Source organism: Chlorocebus sabaeus, chromosome 20 (assembly GCF_047675955.1).
Source record: "Chlorocebus sabaeus isolate Y175 chromosome 20, mChlSab1.0.hap1, whole genome shotgun sequence".
Lineage (NCBI taxonomy): Eukaryota > Metazoa > Chordata > Mammalia > Primates > Cercopithecidae > Chlorocebus > Chlorocebus sabaeus.
In genome coordinates, this window is record NC_132923.1 from 22802378 (window position 1) to 22816758 (window position 14381).

Here is a 14381-nt window from a genome sequence, read left to right on the forward strand (position 1 = left end):
AGGGTAACAAAGGGGATCCACTTTAGAATGAGGAGTCCAAGAAACCCCCCACCTTTTTTATTTCCTGAGACGGAGTCTCGCTCTGTTGCCCAGGCTGGAGTGCAGTGGGGCGATCTCGGCTCACTGCAAGCTCCGCCTCCCGGGTTCACGCCATTCTCCTGCCTCAGCCTCCCAAGTAGCTGGGACTACAGGCACCCGCCACAATGCCCGGCTAATTTTTTGTATTTTTAGTAGAGATGGGGTTTCACCGTGGTCTGGATCTCTGACTTCGTGATCCGCCCGCCTCCGTCTCCCAAAGTTTTGGGATTACAGGCGTGAGCCACTGCGCCTGGCAAAACCCCCCCGCTTTTTTTTTTAAGATGGAGTCTAGCTCTGTTATCCAGGCTGGAGTGCAATGGCGCGATCTCGACTCACTGCGACCTCCCCCTCCCAGGTTCAAGTGATTCTCCTGCCTCAGCTTCCCGAGTGCTGGGACTACAGGGGTGCGCCACCATGCTCGGCTAATTTTTGTATTTTTAGTAGAGATGGGGTTTCACCGTGTTGGCCAGGATGGTCTTGATCTTCTGACCTCATGATCCACCTACCTCCACCTCCTAAAGTGCTGGGATTACAGGCATGAGCCACTGCACCCAGCCCAAGAAACCCTTTTTAAGGAAGTGAAAATTGAACCCGAAACATGAAGGAGCAGCCAGCCAGCCAAAGGGTCCAGAGAAGAGTATTTCAGATAGAGGGAACAAAATCTCTGAGGTATGAGAGTTTGGTGTATTGTAGAAACTCAAAGGGAAGCCATCTTAGTTGCAGGGTAGTAAGTAAAGAGGAGACATGAATAAGGCGAGACTGGAAAGATCAGAGAGGAGCAGTTAGATTCTTATGGGTCATGCATGGTAAGTAGTTTAGTTTATCCTAAGTGTAATGGGAAGCCATAAAAGGGTTTTAGGTAGAGATGTTACATGCTCTGTTTCCTATTTATTTTTATTTTTAAACATGCTTCACAGAAAAGTATAAAACGATCATGAATGAATTATAGAGTGACAAGAGTGGAAGCTGTCAACTGTGATGCTTGATGCTAACTTTTGGTGGGAAACTAATTGCTCAGAAATCCTTTAGTTACAAGTGACAGAAAACCTAACTTAAGCTGACTTAAGCAGAAAAGGGGAATTTACTGGCTTGTAACAATGGTCCAAATGATGTAATCAGAACCTAATCTCTCATTCCATGTCTCTCAGCTTAGTCTCACTCTGTGTTAACTCATTCATAGGCAGGGTTTTATCATGTGATTTCAGGCTTATGATGGAAAAAAAAATAACTCTTTATTGGTTTTCAAGCCACACTGTGATGACTAGTGCCAACTGGGTCTGATTGTCTTGACTTGGTTCGTTTGCACATCCCTGAACCAATTATTGCCAGTATAGTCAATGTTCTGATTAGGCAGGATAGTGTCATACCCTAATATTTAACACTTATTACATGTGTACACTGTCCAATCAGGAATGAGGTCAGACCTATACATCTGGTGTGACCATGCCAATATACTAACTGAAAATCAGCCTTAGTTACAGGTCATTTCCTTAATCTAAAGGTACAATCAGCTCTACTGGAAGCATGGGAACTGAAAATTGGGGAGGGGTAGTTTCCTAAAGGAAAATTCAAGTTCTATTATTAGAAGTGGGAATGAAGGTTAGGCAGGCAGCATAAATATATCCATAACAGGCCAGGCGCAGTGGCTCACGCCTGTATTCCTAGCACTTTGGGAGGCCGAGGTGGGCAGATTATGAGGTCAGGAGTTCGAGACCAGCCTGGCCAACATGATGAAACCCCATCTCTACTAAAAATACAAAAAATTTAGCCAAGCATGTTGACATGCACCTGTAGTCCCAGCTACTTGGGAGGCTGAGGCAGGAGAATTGCTTGAATCTGGGAGGTGCTGGTTGCGGTATGCTGAGATCGTGCCATTGCACTCCAGCCTGGGTGATAGAGTGAGACTCTGTCTCAAAAAAAAAAAAAAAAAAAAAACCATAATTTTTTTAATATAACAAAATAGCAGTTTCCTCTGATATATATGTGTGGAATCTGTGCCTCCTTTGTAAACAACCAATATTCTCCTTTGAGACAATTTTGTTTTCTTTCTGAAGGATGTATATAACTTTCAGCTCTATGCAGTAAGAGATTACTGATGTCTCCTGAACTTCCTTACCTTTACTCACTTTCTATTCATGTCTCTATCTTCAGTGCCTAGAGCAATGCTTAGCACATAGTATTTAAATATGAATAGTATTTTATACTTATACTTTATATTAACTATTTTAATATGTTAAGTATAATAATTATGCTTACTATAGTAATATAGTAAGTATAAAATAAATATGTGTTTTAATTGGATCTGATTGAAATTCAGTATGTATTCTAGTGATTCATACTCAGGTACCTCCTCGAAAAGGAAGGTGTTTCTAGAATCCTAGTATGAGGTATGCATGTGCAAAAACACATATGCAGTTCACACAGTGCATTCTGAAAATGTTGAAAACAACAACAAAAATGCTTACCAATATTCTTCCCATTTATATGCAATTTGTTAGAAAGTTATACAAACCTGAAATTATCTTTTTCCGTTGCCAAGATAGAATGTGCAAAATGTGGACAAAGTTTTTAAGGAACTATTTTCAAAACTGCAGAAACTGATACATGAATATATCAATGTAAATATATGACCTATAAGTAACTTATACCTATAAGTAACTAAAATAGCAAAACAAAGCAGCATAACAATGCTTTTGGGAGATTATTGGCCTAAATGATAATCATTATTATCATGTTTTTTTGAGACAGGGTGTTGCTCTGTCACCCAGTCTGGAGTGCAGTGGCGCAGTCTGGGCTCACCGCATCCCTCTGCCTCCCAGGTTGGATCAATTCTTGTTTCTCAGCCTCCCAAGTAGCTGGGGTTACAGACGTGCAACACCACGCCTGGATAATTTTTTCTGTATTTTTAGTAGGGTTTCATCATGTTGGCCTGGCTGGTCTTGAACTCCTGGCCTCAAGTTATCTGCCTGCCTCAGCCTCCCAAAGTACTGGAATTACAGGCGTGAGTCACCGTGCCCGATTATGGGCCTAAATTAGAAAAAAAATCAGGCTGGAAAGTGGAATGAAAAAAGAGATTCCAGTGTAGAGGATTATATAATAAAAATAAGATTTGTCATGGATGAATTATTGTGGAGAACAAATGATGTAAAAATGTACTAAGAGTGGTCAGAGGAAAAAGTTATATGAAGTCCAAAGCCAATATGTGAATTTCCAAAAAAAAAAAAAAAAAAATGCTGATTCATGATATATTGGATCTTATTTCTTTGGCAATTTTCTTTAGTGTTGGGCTTTACTATACAATCTGTTTGCAAAGAAAAGAAACCTTTTAAGAAAATACCAAAAATACAAATGAGAATATTATAGTGTCAACCCATTTGTAAGCACCTACATTTTGTTAACATTCGACAGTGATATGTTTATTTGGGATTATTAATTACTCTTAACAATTATATGTGATCTGATCAACAGTCATCTGAGTCTGTCTTTAGTCTTTCCCTTATATTTTTTCTTTTAATTCTAGGTATCTGTAATTCTTGCCCACCAAACAAGCCTACAGAATCTGTTCAGTCAAATAACTCCAGCTCATTTCTGAATTTTGGTATGTGTGTCATTTTACTGAAGAGTTAAACAAATTACCTAAATTACTCATTTACAGTATAACAGATACAACTTTAAATATGATTTTAGGTTGCACGTATAGGTCCTTATGTTTATATTCTTTTCCATGCAATTTATCTTTTTATTTTTAACCTTAATATCTCCTAACATCTCACACAGAACTAAATTATCTAGTATATGTGGAAAATAAAGCTAGGTAACCAAATGATTGTGTTGGCATGTAGTAAATAAATATGACTATCCAAATGAAGAAATTGAGATGCTGTGATATTCCGGTTCATATCTAAAGCAAATTTATGAAAAACATACAAGTATGATAAAAAGAACAGCAGTTGCCACTATTTAGTCTCATATAACTAATTCAATAGTAGGAAATGAAGCACAATTCTGACAGTCTTAAGGTTTGCTTACCCAATTGCTCCTAAGTTAAGCTATAAACTTAAAATGATAATTTTATATTATTCTAAGCATTCTATTATTCTATGTGATACATATTTATGATACTATTTAAAGTAGTATCAGGTATAATTTTTTGTAAGAAGAATAGCAATTAGTAGTAGGCTATTACTACTAAACATTATTATTAATTAACCCCCTGAAAGAGTGTGAGGCCTCCAGGAGTCCCTGAATCACACTTTGAGAACTGTTGCTTAATGGTATTGTCCTTACTTACACAATCAAAATTAGGTTGCTGTCACATCCAGACTGTAGGTGGCAAGAAAAGAGGAAAAAGTGGAGGTGTGGCCTCCTCTTCTTACTCTACAAAGGCACTGGCCCGGAAATGGCCAGATCATATCAGCTCACATTCCCTTGAAGAGAACTCAGACATGTGCTATAATTAAACTGCAAAAGAGACTGGGAAATGTAATATTGCTGGGCAGACAGAAAAAATTGCCTACATACAATTCTATTTGAGGAAGAAGCAAAGAGGATATTGGTGGATGGGGAGCAATATCTGCCATGCCTAAGTTAGAGTCCCTGTGTCATCTTCACAAAATGTTTAACTAAAATCTCTGGATCTGTCTTTTTTGCCATAAAATTTTGTTTGAATTTCATTAACTCTAAGGTTTAAAAAGTTATAATCTAGGCTGGGAGGGGTGATTCACACCTGTAATCCCAGCACTTTGGGAAGGCGAGGCGGGTGGATCATGAGGACAGGAGATCGAGACCATCTTGGCCAACATGGTGAAACCCTGTCTCTACTAAAAATACAAAAATTAGCAGGGCATGGTAGCACATGCCTGTAATCCCAGCTACTCGGGAGGCAGAGGCAGGAGAATTGCTTGAACCAGGGAGTCGGAGGTTGCAGTGAGCTGAGATCACGCCACTGCACTCCATGTTGGTGACACAACGAGACTCCATCTCAAAAAAAGAAAAGTTATAATTTAAAAAATAAGTTATGATTTACACGAAATCACTTAGCTAAAACATTCACATAGAATATTGTAAAAACTACGAAAAAAGCAAGCCAGGCATGGTGGTTTATGCCTATAATCCCAGCACTTTGGGAGGTTGAGGTGCGAGGGTCCCTTGAGCCCAGGAGTTGAAGACCAGTCTGGGTAACACAGTGAGACAATCTCATTAAAAAAAAAAAAAAAAAAAAAAAGGAAAAAAGAAAAAGAAAAAAGCTCCCTACTTTGCCTGGAACATAAATGTTCTCTGCTTCCTTCTTTACTCTAAATCAGTGATACAACTTGAGTAACTCTAGGCCTACCTAGCTTAACAACAGTCTATATAATCTAATATGAGGATAAAATATTAGAGAGCTGCCTCCATGTTGCTTCTTCTCAAATATGCCTAGATTTGAACATTTTACCTACTTAAAAAGCAGCACTTTCATGCCTGTAATTCTAGCACTTTGGGAGGCTGAGGAGGGAGGATTGCTTGGGGCCAGGAGTTTGAGACCAATCTAAGCAACACAGTGAGACTCTGTCTCTACAAATTTTTTTTTTAAACTAGCCAGGCATGGTGGCATGTGCCTGTAGTCCCAGCTACTCAGGAGGCTGAGGTGGGAGGGTCACTTGAGCCCTGAAGGTTGAGGCTGCAGTGAGCTATGATCACGCCACTGCACTCTAGCCTGGGTGACAGTGAAAGACCCTGTCTTGGAAAAAAACCCCAAAACATCAGCACTTACTTTTTTAAGGCAATATCAATTTAAGTGCATGTTACTCAAAAAAGTACTTAAATCGGAATGAAAAAAATTTGTGATTCAGGTTTATTTTCCCTGAATTGGCCCACATGCAAAAAAAGGTAGCTCGAAACTGTTTTAAACTACTGAGAATTGACCAGAGAAAGAGACTGAATATAGGTATTCCTACAATTTTAGGTACTCAGTACTAATATATATCCATATCTCTATTCCTAGTCCACTTGGGTTACAATCAAGTGATCTGTACTGACAGGATGATTCTGACTATTGTGTGTGAAACAATTTAACCAAAAGTATTCCTTCCATCTTCTTTCTTACCACTGGGAAGAGTAAAATGTACATCAACTAGGCTGTGCGTCCCCTCCACCAATTTTTTTTAATCACCACCATTAAGAAATTTGAATGTGCTTTTTTTTCTTGAATCTTCTTTCCCCTTCCCTACTCTTCTTCTCTTCCAGTTCTGGCATAGTTTTCTAGGTTGGAAATTTTCTTTTTCTTTCTTTCTTTTTTTTTTTTTTTTAAATGAGATGGAGTCTCACTCTATCACCCAGGCTGGAGTGCAGTGGCACAATATCGGCTCACTGCAACCTTGGCCTCCTGGGTTCAAGCGATTCTTCTGCCTCAGCCTCCCGAGTAGCTGGCATTAGAGGCACTTGTCACCATGCCCAGCTAATTTTTGTATTTTTAGTAGAGACAAGGTTTCACCATGTTGGTCAGGCTAGTCTTGAACTCCTGCCCTCACGTGATCCACTCACCTTGGCCTCCCAAAGTGCTGGGATTACAGGTGTGAGCCACCATGCCTGGCTTCTGGGTTGAAATTTAAGCAACATTTGAGTAGTTACCATGTGCTTGAATTCCTGGCTTCAAGCTATCTTCTATACTCACCTCCAAAAGTGCTGGGAATAAAGGTGTGAGCCAACATGACTGGCCTGAGCAACATTTGAGTACTTACTATGTGCCAGGCATTGTGCTGGATGCTGTGTTTTTGTTTTTGTAATTCTTTTTTTTTTTTTTTCTTTCCCTCTGCAGCCTTGACCTCCCTGAGCTCAAATGATTTGCCCACCTCAGCCTCCTGAGTATCTGGGACCAGAGGTGCAAGCCACCATGCCCGGCTAATTTCTTTTTGTATTTTTTTGTAGAGACAGGGTTTCACTATGTTGCCCAGGCTGGTCTTGAACTCCTGGGCTCAAGCAATCCACCTGCTTTGGCCTCCAAACCTGTGGGATTACTCAAAGGCGTGAGCTACTGCATCTCCTCCCATTTGCTTTTTACACAAATATCTCATTTGATCCTTACATCAGTTTTTTAAGGTAGACAGTACAACTTGTATGATGATGAAATTAAAGGTTTAGGAATATCTTTGAGTTTTCCATTTTATTATTCCTCTATACTTCAAACCTTTCATTTCTCACTGTAAGTTTCTAAAGTTGCTAAGTGTAAGATAACTGAAAAATACACTGCCATTAGGCCTGGCTTAGTGGCTCACACCTATAATCCTAGCACTTTGGGAGGCCAAAGTGGTCAGGAGTTTGAGACCAGCCTGGCCAACAGGGTGAAACCCCATCTCTACTAAAAATACAAAAATTACGCAGGCATGTTGGCTGGCGCCCGTAATTCCGGCTACTCAGGAGGCTGAGGCAGGAGAATCGCTTCAACCCAGGAGGCGGAGGTTGCAGTGAGCTGAGATCGTGCCACTGCACTCCAACGTGGGTGACTGAGCAAGACTCCGTCTCAAACAAAAAACAAACAAACAAAAAGACATTACCATGAAAGAAAAGTCATAAAGTCATATGTTGCTGAAATGATAAAGAACCAACATCATCAACCTGCATACCTTTTGAAAACATCCAGAAATAGCCTTCATTAGTTGTGAAAAATTTTCTCATCCTCCTTTTTTGGGGTAGGGTAGGGGGAACAAGTTTGAAGAAGAAAGATAAATAATAATGATTACTTACCTACTTCGTTTTTCGGAATTGTTTATTTTTTTCTAAGCTTTTCAAACATACTCTCTTAGTAAATTGAAGGATTTCTGGACTGACATAGAAGTATATCTAGATGTAATACAATAATGTTATAAGTAACGGTGCTATATTTTTGTGAAATTAAAATTTCCCAGCTTCATTTAATGGGAAGGAGTGGATGACAAAAAGTCATAGATAAATGATATTATATACTAAATTATCAAAGGCTATATATAACCAGGATCCTACATTCTATTATTACCATTATTAAATTTGTAAGTGCTCTTCAAATTTAAAGTGTTATTAGTATTCTGTTATCATTTAAACTTTATATTACTATAATCCCTTTATAATCTATTACTAAATTGGTCAAGATGCTGCCTAAACTTAAAAAAAAAGACCATGTATTTGCATATATTATACTCTAAAATCCAAGTATTCATTTCTATACTTAAAATATCTTTTTCATTCAACTTCATTTTTGTTCCCAGGTTTTGCAAACCGTTTTTCAAAACCCAAAGGACCAAGGAATCCACCACCAACTTGGAATATTTAATAAAACTCCAGATTTATAAGAATATGGGCTGCAAGTACACCTGCAAATAAAACTACTGGAATACTGCTAGCTAAAATAAATGCTCTATATGCATAATATCAAATATGAAGATATGCTAATGTGTTAATAGCTTTTAAAAGAAAAGCAAAATGTAAGTGCCAGTTTTGCATTTTCATATCATTTACACTGAGTTGAAAACTGCAAATAAAAGTTTGTCACTTGAGCTTATGTAGAGAATGCTATATGAGAAACACTTTTAGAATGGATTTTTCATTTTTGCCAGTTATTTTTATTTTCTTTTACTTTTTTACATAAATGTAAACTTCAAAAGGTTTGTAAGATTTGGATCTCAACTAATTTCTACATTACCAGAATGTACTATAAAAAGTTAAAAAAAGAACTTACCTTGTGGGTTGCAATACAAACTGCTCTTGACAATGACTATTCCCTAAGTTATTTTTGCCTAAATGAAGTATACCTTGTAAATCTTCCCAAATATTGTGGAAAACTGGAATATTAAGAAAATGAGAAATTATATTTACAAAAATAAAATGTGCAAATAATGACAATTATTTGAATATAACAACAAAGGAGTTCAACTGCATTACTGATAAGTTTTAATCAAAGTCATTAAATTACCAATTCTAGAAAAGTAATCAATGAAATATAATAGCTATCTTTTGGTAGCAAAAGATATAAATTGTATATGTTTACACAGGATCTTTCAGATCATGTGCAATTTTTATCTAACCATCAGAAATACTAGTTTAAAATGAATTTCTATATGAATATGGATCTGCCATAAGAAAATCTATTTCAACTCTAATTTTATGTAGTGAATTGGCGGGTAATTGTGTTTTACAAAGAATCCACCTGACTTCCCCTAATGCATTAAAAATATTTTTATTTAAATAACTTTATAACTTTTGGAAACACGTAGTATTGTTTAAACATCATTTGTTCTTCAGTATTTTTCATTCAGAAGCCCAATAGGACAAACTGAATGAAATATTATTAGCTGTCTGTTATAGTACAATGTATCCAATAGATAATCAATAAACTTTTTTGTTTTTAAACTGACTTCATTGCAGTAGTGTTTAGGTAATACTTCTCCAGAAACTAGTGAAATCAAACCACAGTAATTTTATCTGCTGAGTATATATATCATGGTAATCAATTACTTCCAAATGTCTTTAACAAGAAACAAATATATTAAAAGAATCCTAGGTAACTATGAGTCACCTAGGGCGCCATGAGTGCACCTGTAGACCCACCTACTCAGTACTTGAGCCCAGGAGTTGGAGGCCAGCTTGGTCATTAGAGCAAGACCTTGTCTCTCTCTCTCCCCTTTTTTTTAAGAGTCAGGGTCTGGATCTGTCACCCAGGCCAGAGTGCAGTGGCGCGACCACTCCTCCCACCTTAGCCTCCCGAGTAGCTGGGACTACAGGCGCGTGCCACAACACCCAGATAATTTAAAAAATATTTTTGTAGGGACAGAGTCTCACTGTTACCCAGACTGATCTCGAACTCCTGGGCTCACGCGATCCTCCCGCCTCGGCCTAAGCTCTGGGATTGCTGGCCCAAGACACAGAGTCTCTAAATAAATACCTAAAAGAACCCCAGGTAAAAGCTAAAGCGAGGATGAAATTCTAAATGAATTTCTGAGCAGCAGCTATCCGTAGTGAACAGTGACGATTTGTGGTGTGTTCTCTGCTAGGCACACTTTTCAAATTTATGCAACCTTATCCTTAAGAGTTGAAAAAAAAAAACTTACAAAAAATCTTAAACATGGTTTTCCATCTACAATTTTTCTTAACTGTAGGGATATATTAAAAATAAATGCTAGACTCTTCCAGGCATTAGAGGGGATGTGGCCCGATGGCAAGGAGGGGCCGCCCCCACCAGGACCCCAAGCAGTTCTCGGACCTGACTTCGTAGGTCTGTAGTTGTAACCATAGCAATGCCCCAGATGCTTGAAAACATTTCTGAATTGCGGCCCTATCATATTTTTACAGCAAAACCACCCTTATTTTACATATTACTAAATCTTCTTTTCACCTTCATTTCATCCCTCGTAAAAGTTTAAAGGATGAAGATTTTTTTACCTGACAAAGGTTATGAGAGAAATATTAAATGTAAAAGTTACTGTGGAGACCACCTCCTCCGTGTAAACGAGGAAGGGTCATAGGAAGATGCTAATGGGAACGCGCCGCCAGACTCTAAAAGCCATTAACATTGTTTTGGCCGTTAGGGCGGTTGGCGGCAACTCACCGCCCAGCGGCGGTTGCGTCGCAGCCAGAAGCGTGACTCCGCGCACGCTCCCTTTCCGCTCCTCCACTCAGAGCCGGGGACGAGGCGCGGGGCGCGGCGGAACTACAGCTCCCATCATGCTTTGCGCGGCACACGGTGCTTTACAATAGAAGCTCGGTTGGAGAGGCCTGCGGAGAAAAGCTGGGAACGGCCGCTTCCGGCATGTTCATCTCTGTACGAAGAACAGCCGACAAGTGGAGGGCGGAGGAGAGACTCCAATGCCCAGCGGGCAGTGCGCGGGCGGCGCTTGCGCGATGCGCGGACGGGGGGGCGGTCGGGCCATTTAAATGTGTGTTTGTGGGTGAAATGGCTGCGCAGGTCGGAGCGGTGCGCGTAGTACGGGCGGTGGCGGCGCAGGAGGAGCCGGACAAAGAGGGGAAGGAGAAACCTCCTGCTGGGGTCTCCCCGCGGGGAGTGAAACGGCAGCGCCGATCTAGCAGTGGGGGGTTTCAGGAGAAGCGGGGACGGCCGAGCCAGGAGCCCCCTCTCGCTCCCCCTCACCGGCGGCGTCGCAGCCGCCAACATCCTGGGCCGCTGCCGCCAACGAATGCAGCCCCAACTGTCCCAGGCCCTGTTGAGCCTCTTCTCCTGCCGCCTCCGCCGCCACCTTCGCTGGCACCCGCCGGGCCCGCTGTCGCTGCCCCTCTCCCGGCCCCAAGCACCTCGGCCCTCTTCACCTTCTCGCCTCTGACGGTGAGCGCGGCCGGGCCCAAGCATAAGGGCCACAAGGAGCGGCACAAGCACCATCACCACCGCGGCTCCGATGGTGACCCCAGCTCCTGCGGAACCGATCTCAAGCACAAGGACAAGCAGGAAAACGGCGAGAGGACTGGAGGGGTGCCTCTGATCAAAGCCCCCAAGAGAGGTGAGAGCAGGCAAACTGCCCGACTTGGGTTCTAGGTCTCTCTCAGTTCCGATATCCTGCATCTTTAGGACTGAAAGAGGCCAAACCCCTGCTTACCTTCTGCTGCTCTACTTCCCTAAGCTCACTGGGGTGGACCCTGGATTTTAGATCGTTGACACGGTTTGATCTAACTACTTGAGGCTTCTCGCTCCGAGGCCGAGCTGTCAGTTACTAATCCCTTTGCCAGTCCCCCGGAACCTCAGCATTTGTTTTCAAATTCTGCAGGGTTTCCGCGCCGCGTTAGATTAGTAGGTGGGGTACTAAAAAATGCCTTTCCAAAGAAAAGACATGTTGCTAAAATCCCTTCTCCTTGTTTTGCTTGCTGGAAAGCTTTAGTATCCGCTCTCCCTTGCGCCAGAATAGTCAGGGGTACGGTTCCAGTCTTTCAGAAGGGAATTCATATAAAGGTTACACGACTCACTGGTTGACTTAGCTTCTGCAAGATAAAATATCACACGCAATTAATCTTGGTTCTTTTTAATCTAGAGATAAAAATCATTTTAAAGTTTTCATATTATCCATTTAAATTCTTAGAATAGTCGTGTGGAAGTTTTCTCTACCCTTTGATACTAGGAAATAGGACCAACAGTGCCTCTGAAAAGTGGGAATTTGTGCAGTAGATAGTAGAGGCTGGAATTCCAGTTGCATTTGATTCTGTCTAGCACAATTTGTGAATCTGTTAATTCCAATAGCCCTCAAGAATATTTAACTAGAAAATGTCAGAGTATCCAATTAAATGTGGGTTCTAGAAAAATTAGATTGGCCAAAACTGATGTCTTCCTGTTCCCAAGTACCTGTAGCATTTATTTATATTCTTTGTGGAACAAATATGATGCTTTTGATTATGCCATATGTTTGTACTTTATATATTATTTTATATAATTTGCTAGTTGTTTTTCCTCAGGGGGATTTAAAATACTTCTTTGTTTCTTAGTACTGGGCCAGTTAGGTTATTACGTGTTAATTAACCGATCTTTCAACCTAAAGTTTTGTGAGTCTTGCATTCTTTCCACGTATTGGGTCTTAAGGCTAATCATTTTTTTTTGGTGGTGCTGTTTCCAAATAGTGTAGTTCATTGCAAATAATTGGTCAATAAGTATTTATTGAATAGCATTAAATTTTTATTCATTTGGTGGCATCCAAATCTTATCCTTGGCAGTAGAATTTGTGGCAAGATGACAGAATTGCCAGTTTTCACCACCAATATGCAATGATCTTGCTCTCTTTTTATTTTTACCTTTATTCCCTACTTTCTCATTTCGTGTGTGTGTGTGTGTGTGTGTGTGTGTGTGTTTTAACTGTACAGAACTAGAGGGAATCAGTGATCCTCTGGCTTAAATTTGTATTGTAGAAAAGGAAACTGAGGCCCAAAGTGGTAAAGAGGCCTGCTTAATCAAATCACAGTTAATTCGCACCAAGTGCAAAAAATTTAAATATTTTTTAAAAAGATGAATTATTGACATAACAGAGAGTAGAAACCAGACTCCTGAATCCTGCTTCGAGCTTCATCTCCAGGCCTCATGATGTTGCTTTCTCTTCCTGCTCTTCATTTTTTCCACTCCTTTGTTTACCTTTTCCCTGTGCTTTGACATTACAGTGGCTTTATATCATCAAGGATCCCTGACCTGGCCCTGTTTTATGTGGAATAGTGGCAATAGCATGTGTAATAATTCACAATCTGCTTCTCTGAAGATTACACAGGCCCCATGTTCTTTAAAAAACACGCTTCTGACCCAATGCTGACTGATAGAACTTTCTCAGATGATGGAAATTTTCTTTATTTGTGCTGACCAATATGGTAGCCATATGTGGTTCCTGAACAGACTTGAAATGTGGCATGATTGAGGAACTGAAATTTTGATCTTATTTAATTCTAATTAATTTATAATTAGTCACATATGGCTAGTGGCTACCACATTGGACACCACCACTCTAAATATCTGTAGTTTGCCAATATGTGAAGAAGAGAAGTGGGTTAAGATAAGTCCATTTAAACATTTTAACTTTTGACTGAGAGATTGTTGGATTATATACCCAAACTATATTTTGGGTGAAAAAGAGTTTTTTGGTCAAATACGTTTGAGAAAAACTGTATACTGTAGCCTTCTACATATGTAATATGAACTGGCAAACTGGCATTTTAAAAGTTTTGAAAACCCTACAGAAAATAAACTGATTTAACTTTGTTCAATCCAGGGTTTTGCACATAGTTGGACTGATACCTTTCTTGTCCTGTGAACATGTTTGTTGTTACAGTGGTATGCAGGAGGCATGCCTCTGGTATTAATCTGAGTTTAAATCATGACTCTCTTACTGTGTGAACCTGAACAAATTGCTTTACCCTCTCTCAACCGCACTTTTCCTGTCTGTAAAATGGGATTGTGGTATTTCATTTATAAGGACCTTGTATGGATTAAATAGGGCATTGTGTCAAAGTACTTACAACAGTGCCTGGCTCATGGTAGGTACTTAGTTAAAACCAGCCTTTATTATTTTATTATGCATGGTCCTTAAAACAATTCTAAGATTAATAAGGAGAGTGGGCAGATTCTTGTTACTTGCAAAGCTATGTCTTTCCTTCGCTTATCCTCAGATTTTTGGAAACTATTTTAACTTTTTTTTTTTGAGATAATTAATGATTGACAGGAAATTGCAAACATACTCGAGTTCTTACCTTTTACCGGTTTCCCTCAGTAGCTACATCTTACGTAACTATTGTATAATGCCAACACCAGGAAATTGACATTGGAACAATGTATATGTAGTTATATGCTATTTTATCATATGTAGATTAGTGTAACCACC

General features: G+C 39.8%; 2 protein-coding genes and 1 long non-coding RNA gene across 8 annotated transcripts in view; 2 read left to right on the plus strand and 1 right to left on the minus strand.

Moving 5' to 3' along the window:
• Nucleotides 1–8599, plus strand: part of PTPN22 (protein tyrosine phosphatase non-receptor type 22) — a 61436-nt gene extending 52837 nt beyond the window's left edge. For 5 of the 6 annotated variants that reach the window (XM_007977509.3, XM_007977506.3, XM_007977511.3 and 2 more), the window contains 2 exons: nt 3599–3676; nt 8298–8599. In XM_007977509.3, coding sequence (XP_007975700.3) covers nt 3599–3676; nt 8298–8362 — 143 coding nt within the window. In that variant the 3' untranslated portion in view covers nt 8363–8599. The remainder of the gene's footprint in view (nt 1–3598; nt 3677–8297) is intronic. The other variant, XM_007977507.3, reaches the window with a different exon arrangement.
• LOC119624313 (uncharacterized) lies at nt 8297–10639 on the minus strand. The gene is made up of 2 exons (XR_005240358.2): nt 10468–10639; nt 8297–8870 (listed from the first exon to the last, which is right to left on the minus strand). It is a non-coding gene; the product is annotated as an uncharacterized lncRNA (long non-coding RNA).
• A 128-nt stretch (nt 10640–10767) lies between these two features.
• Nucleotides 10768–14381, plus strand: part of RSBN1 (round spermatid basic protein 1) — a 50640-nt gene continuing 47026 nt past the window's right edge. Inside the window, exon 1 of the mRNA XM_007977505.3 lies at nt 10768–11537. Within this exon, the coding sequence (XP_007975696.2) occupies nt 10835–11537 (703 nt within the window). The 5' untranslated portion in view covers nt 10768–10834. The remainder of the gene's footprint in view (nt 11538–14381) is intronic.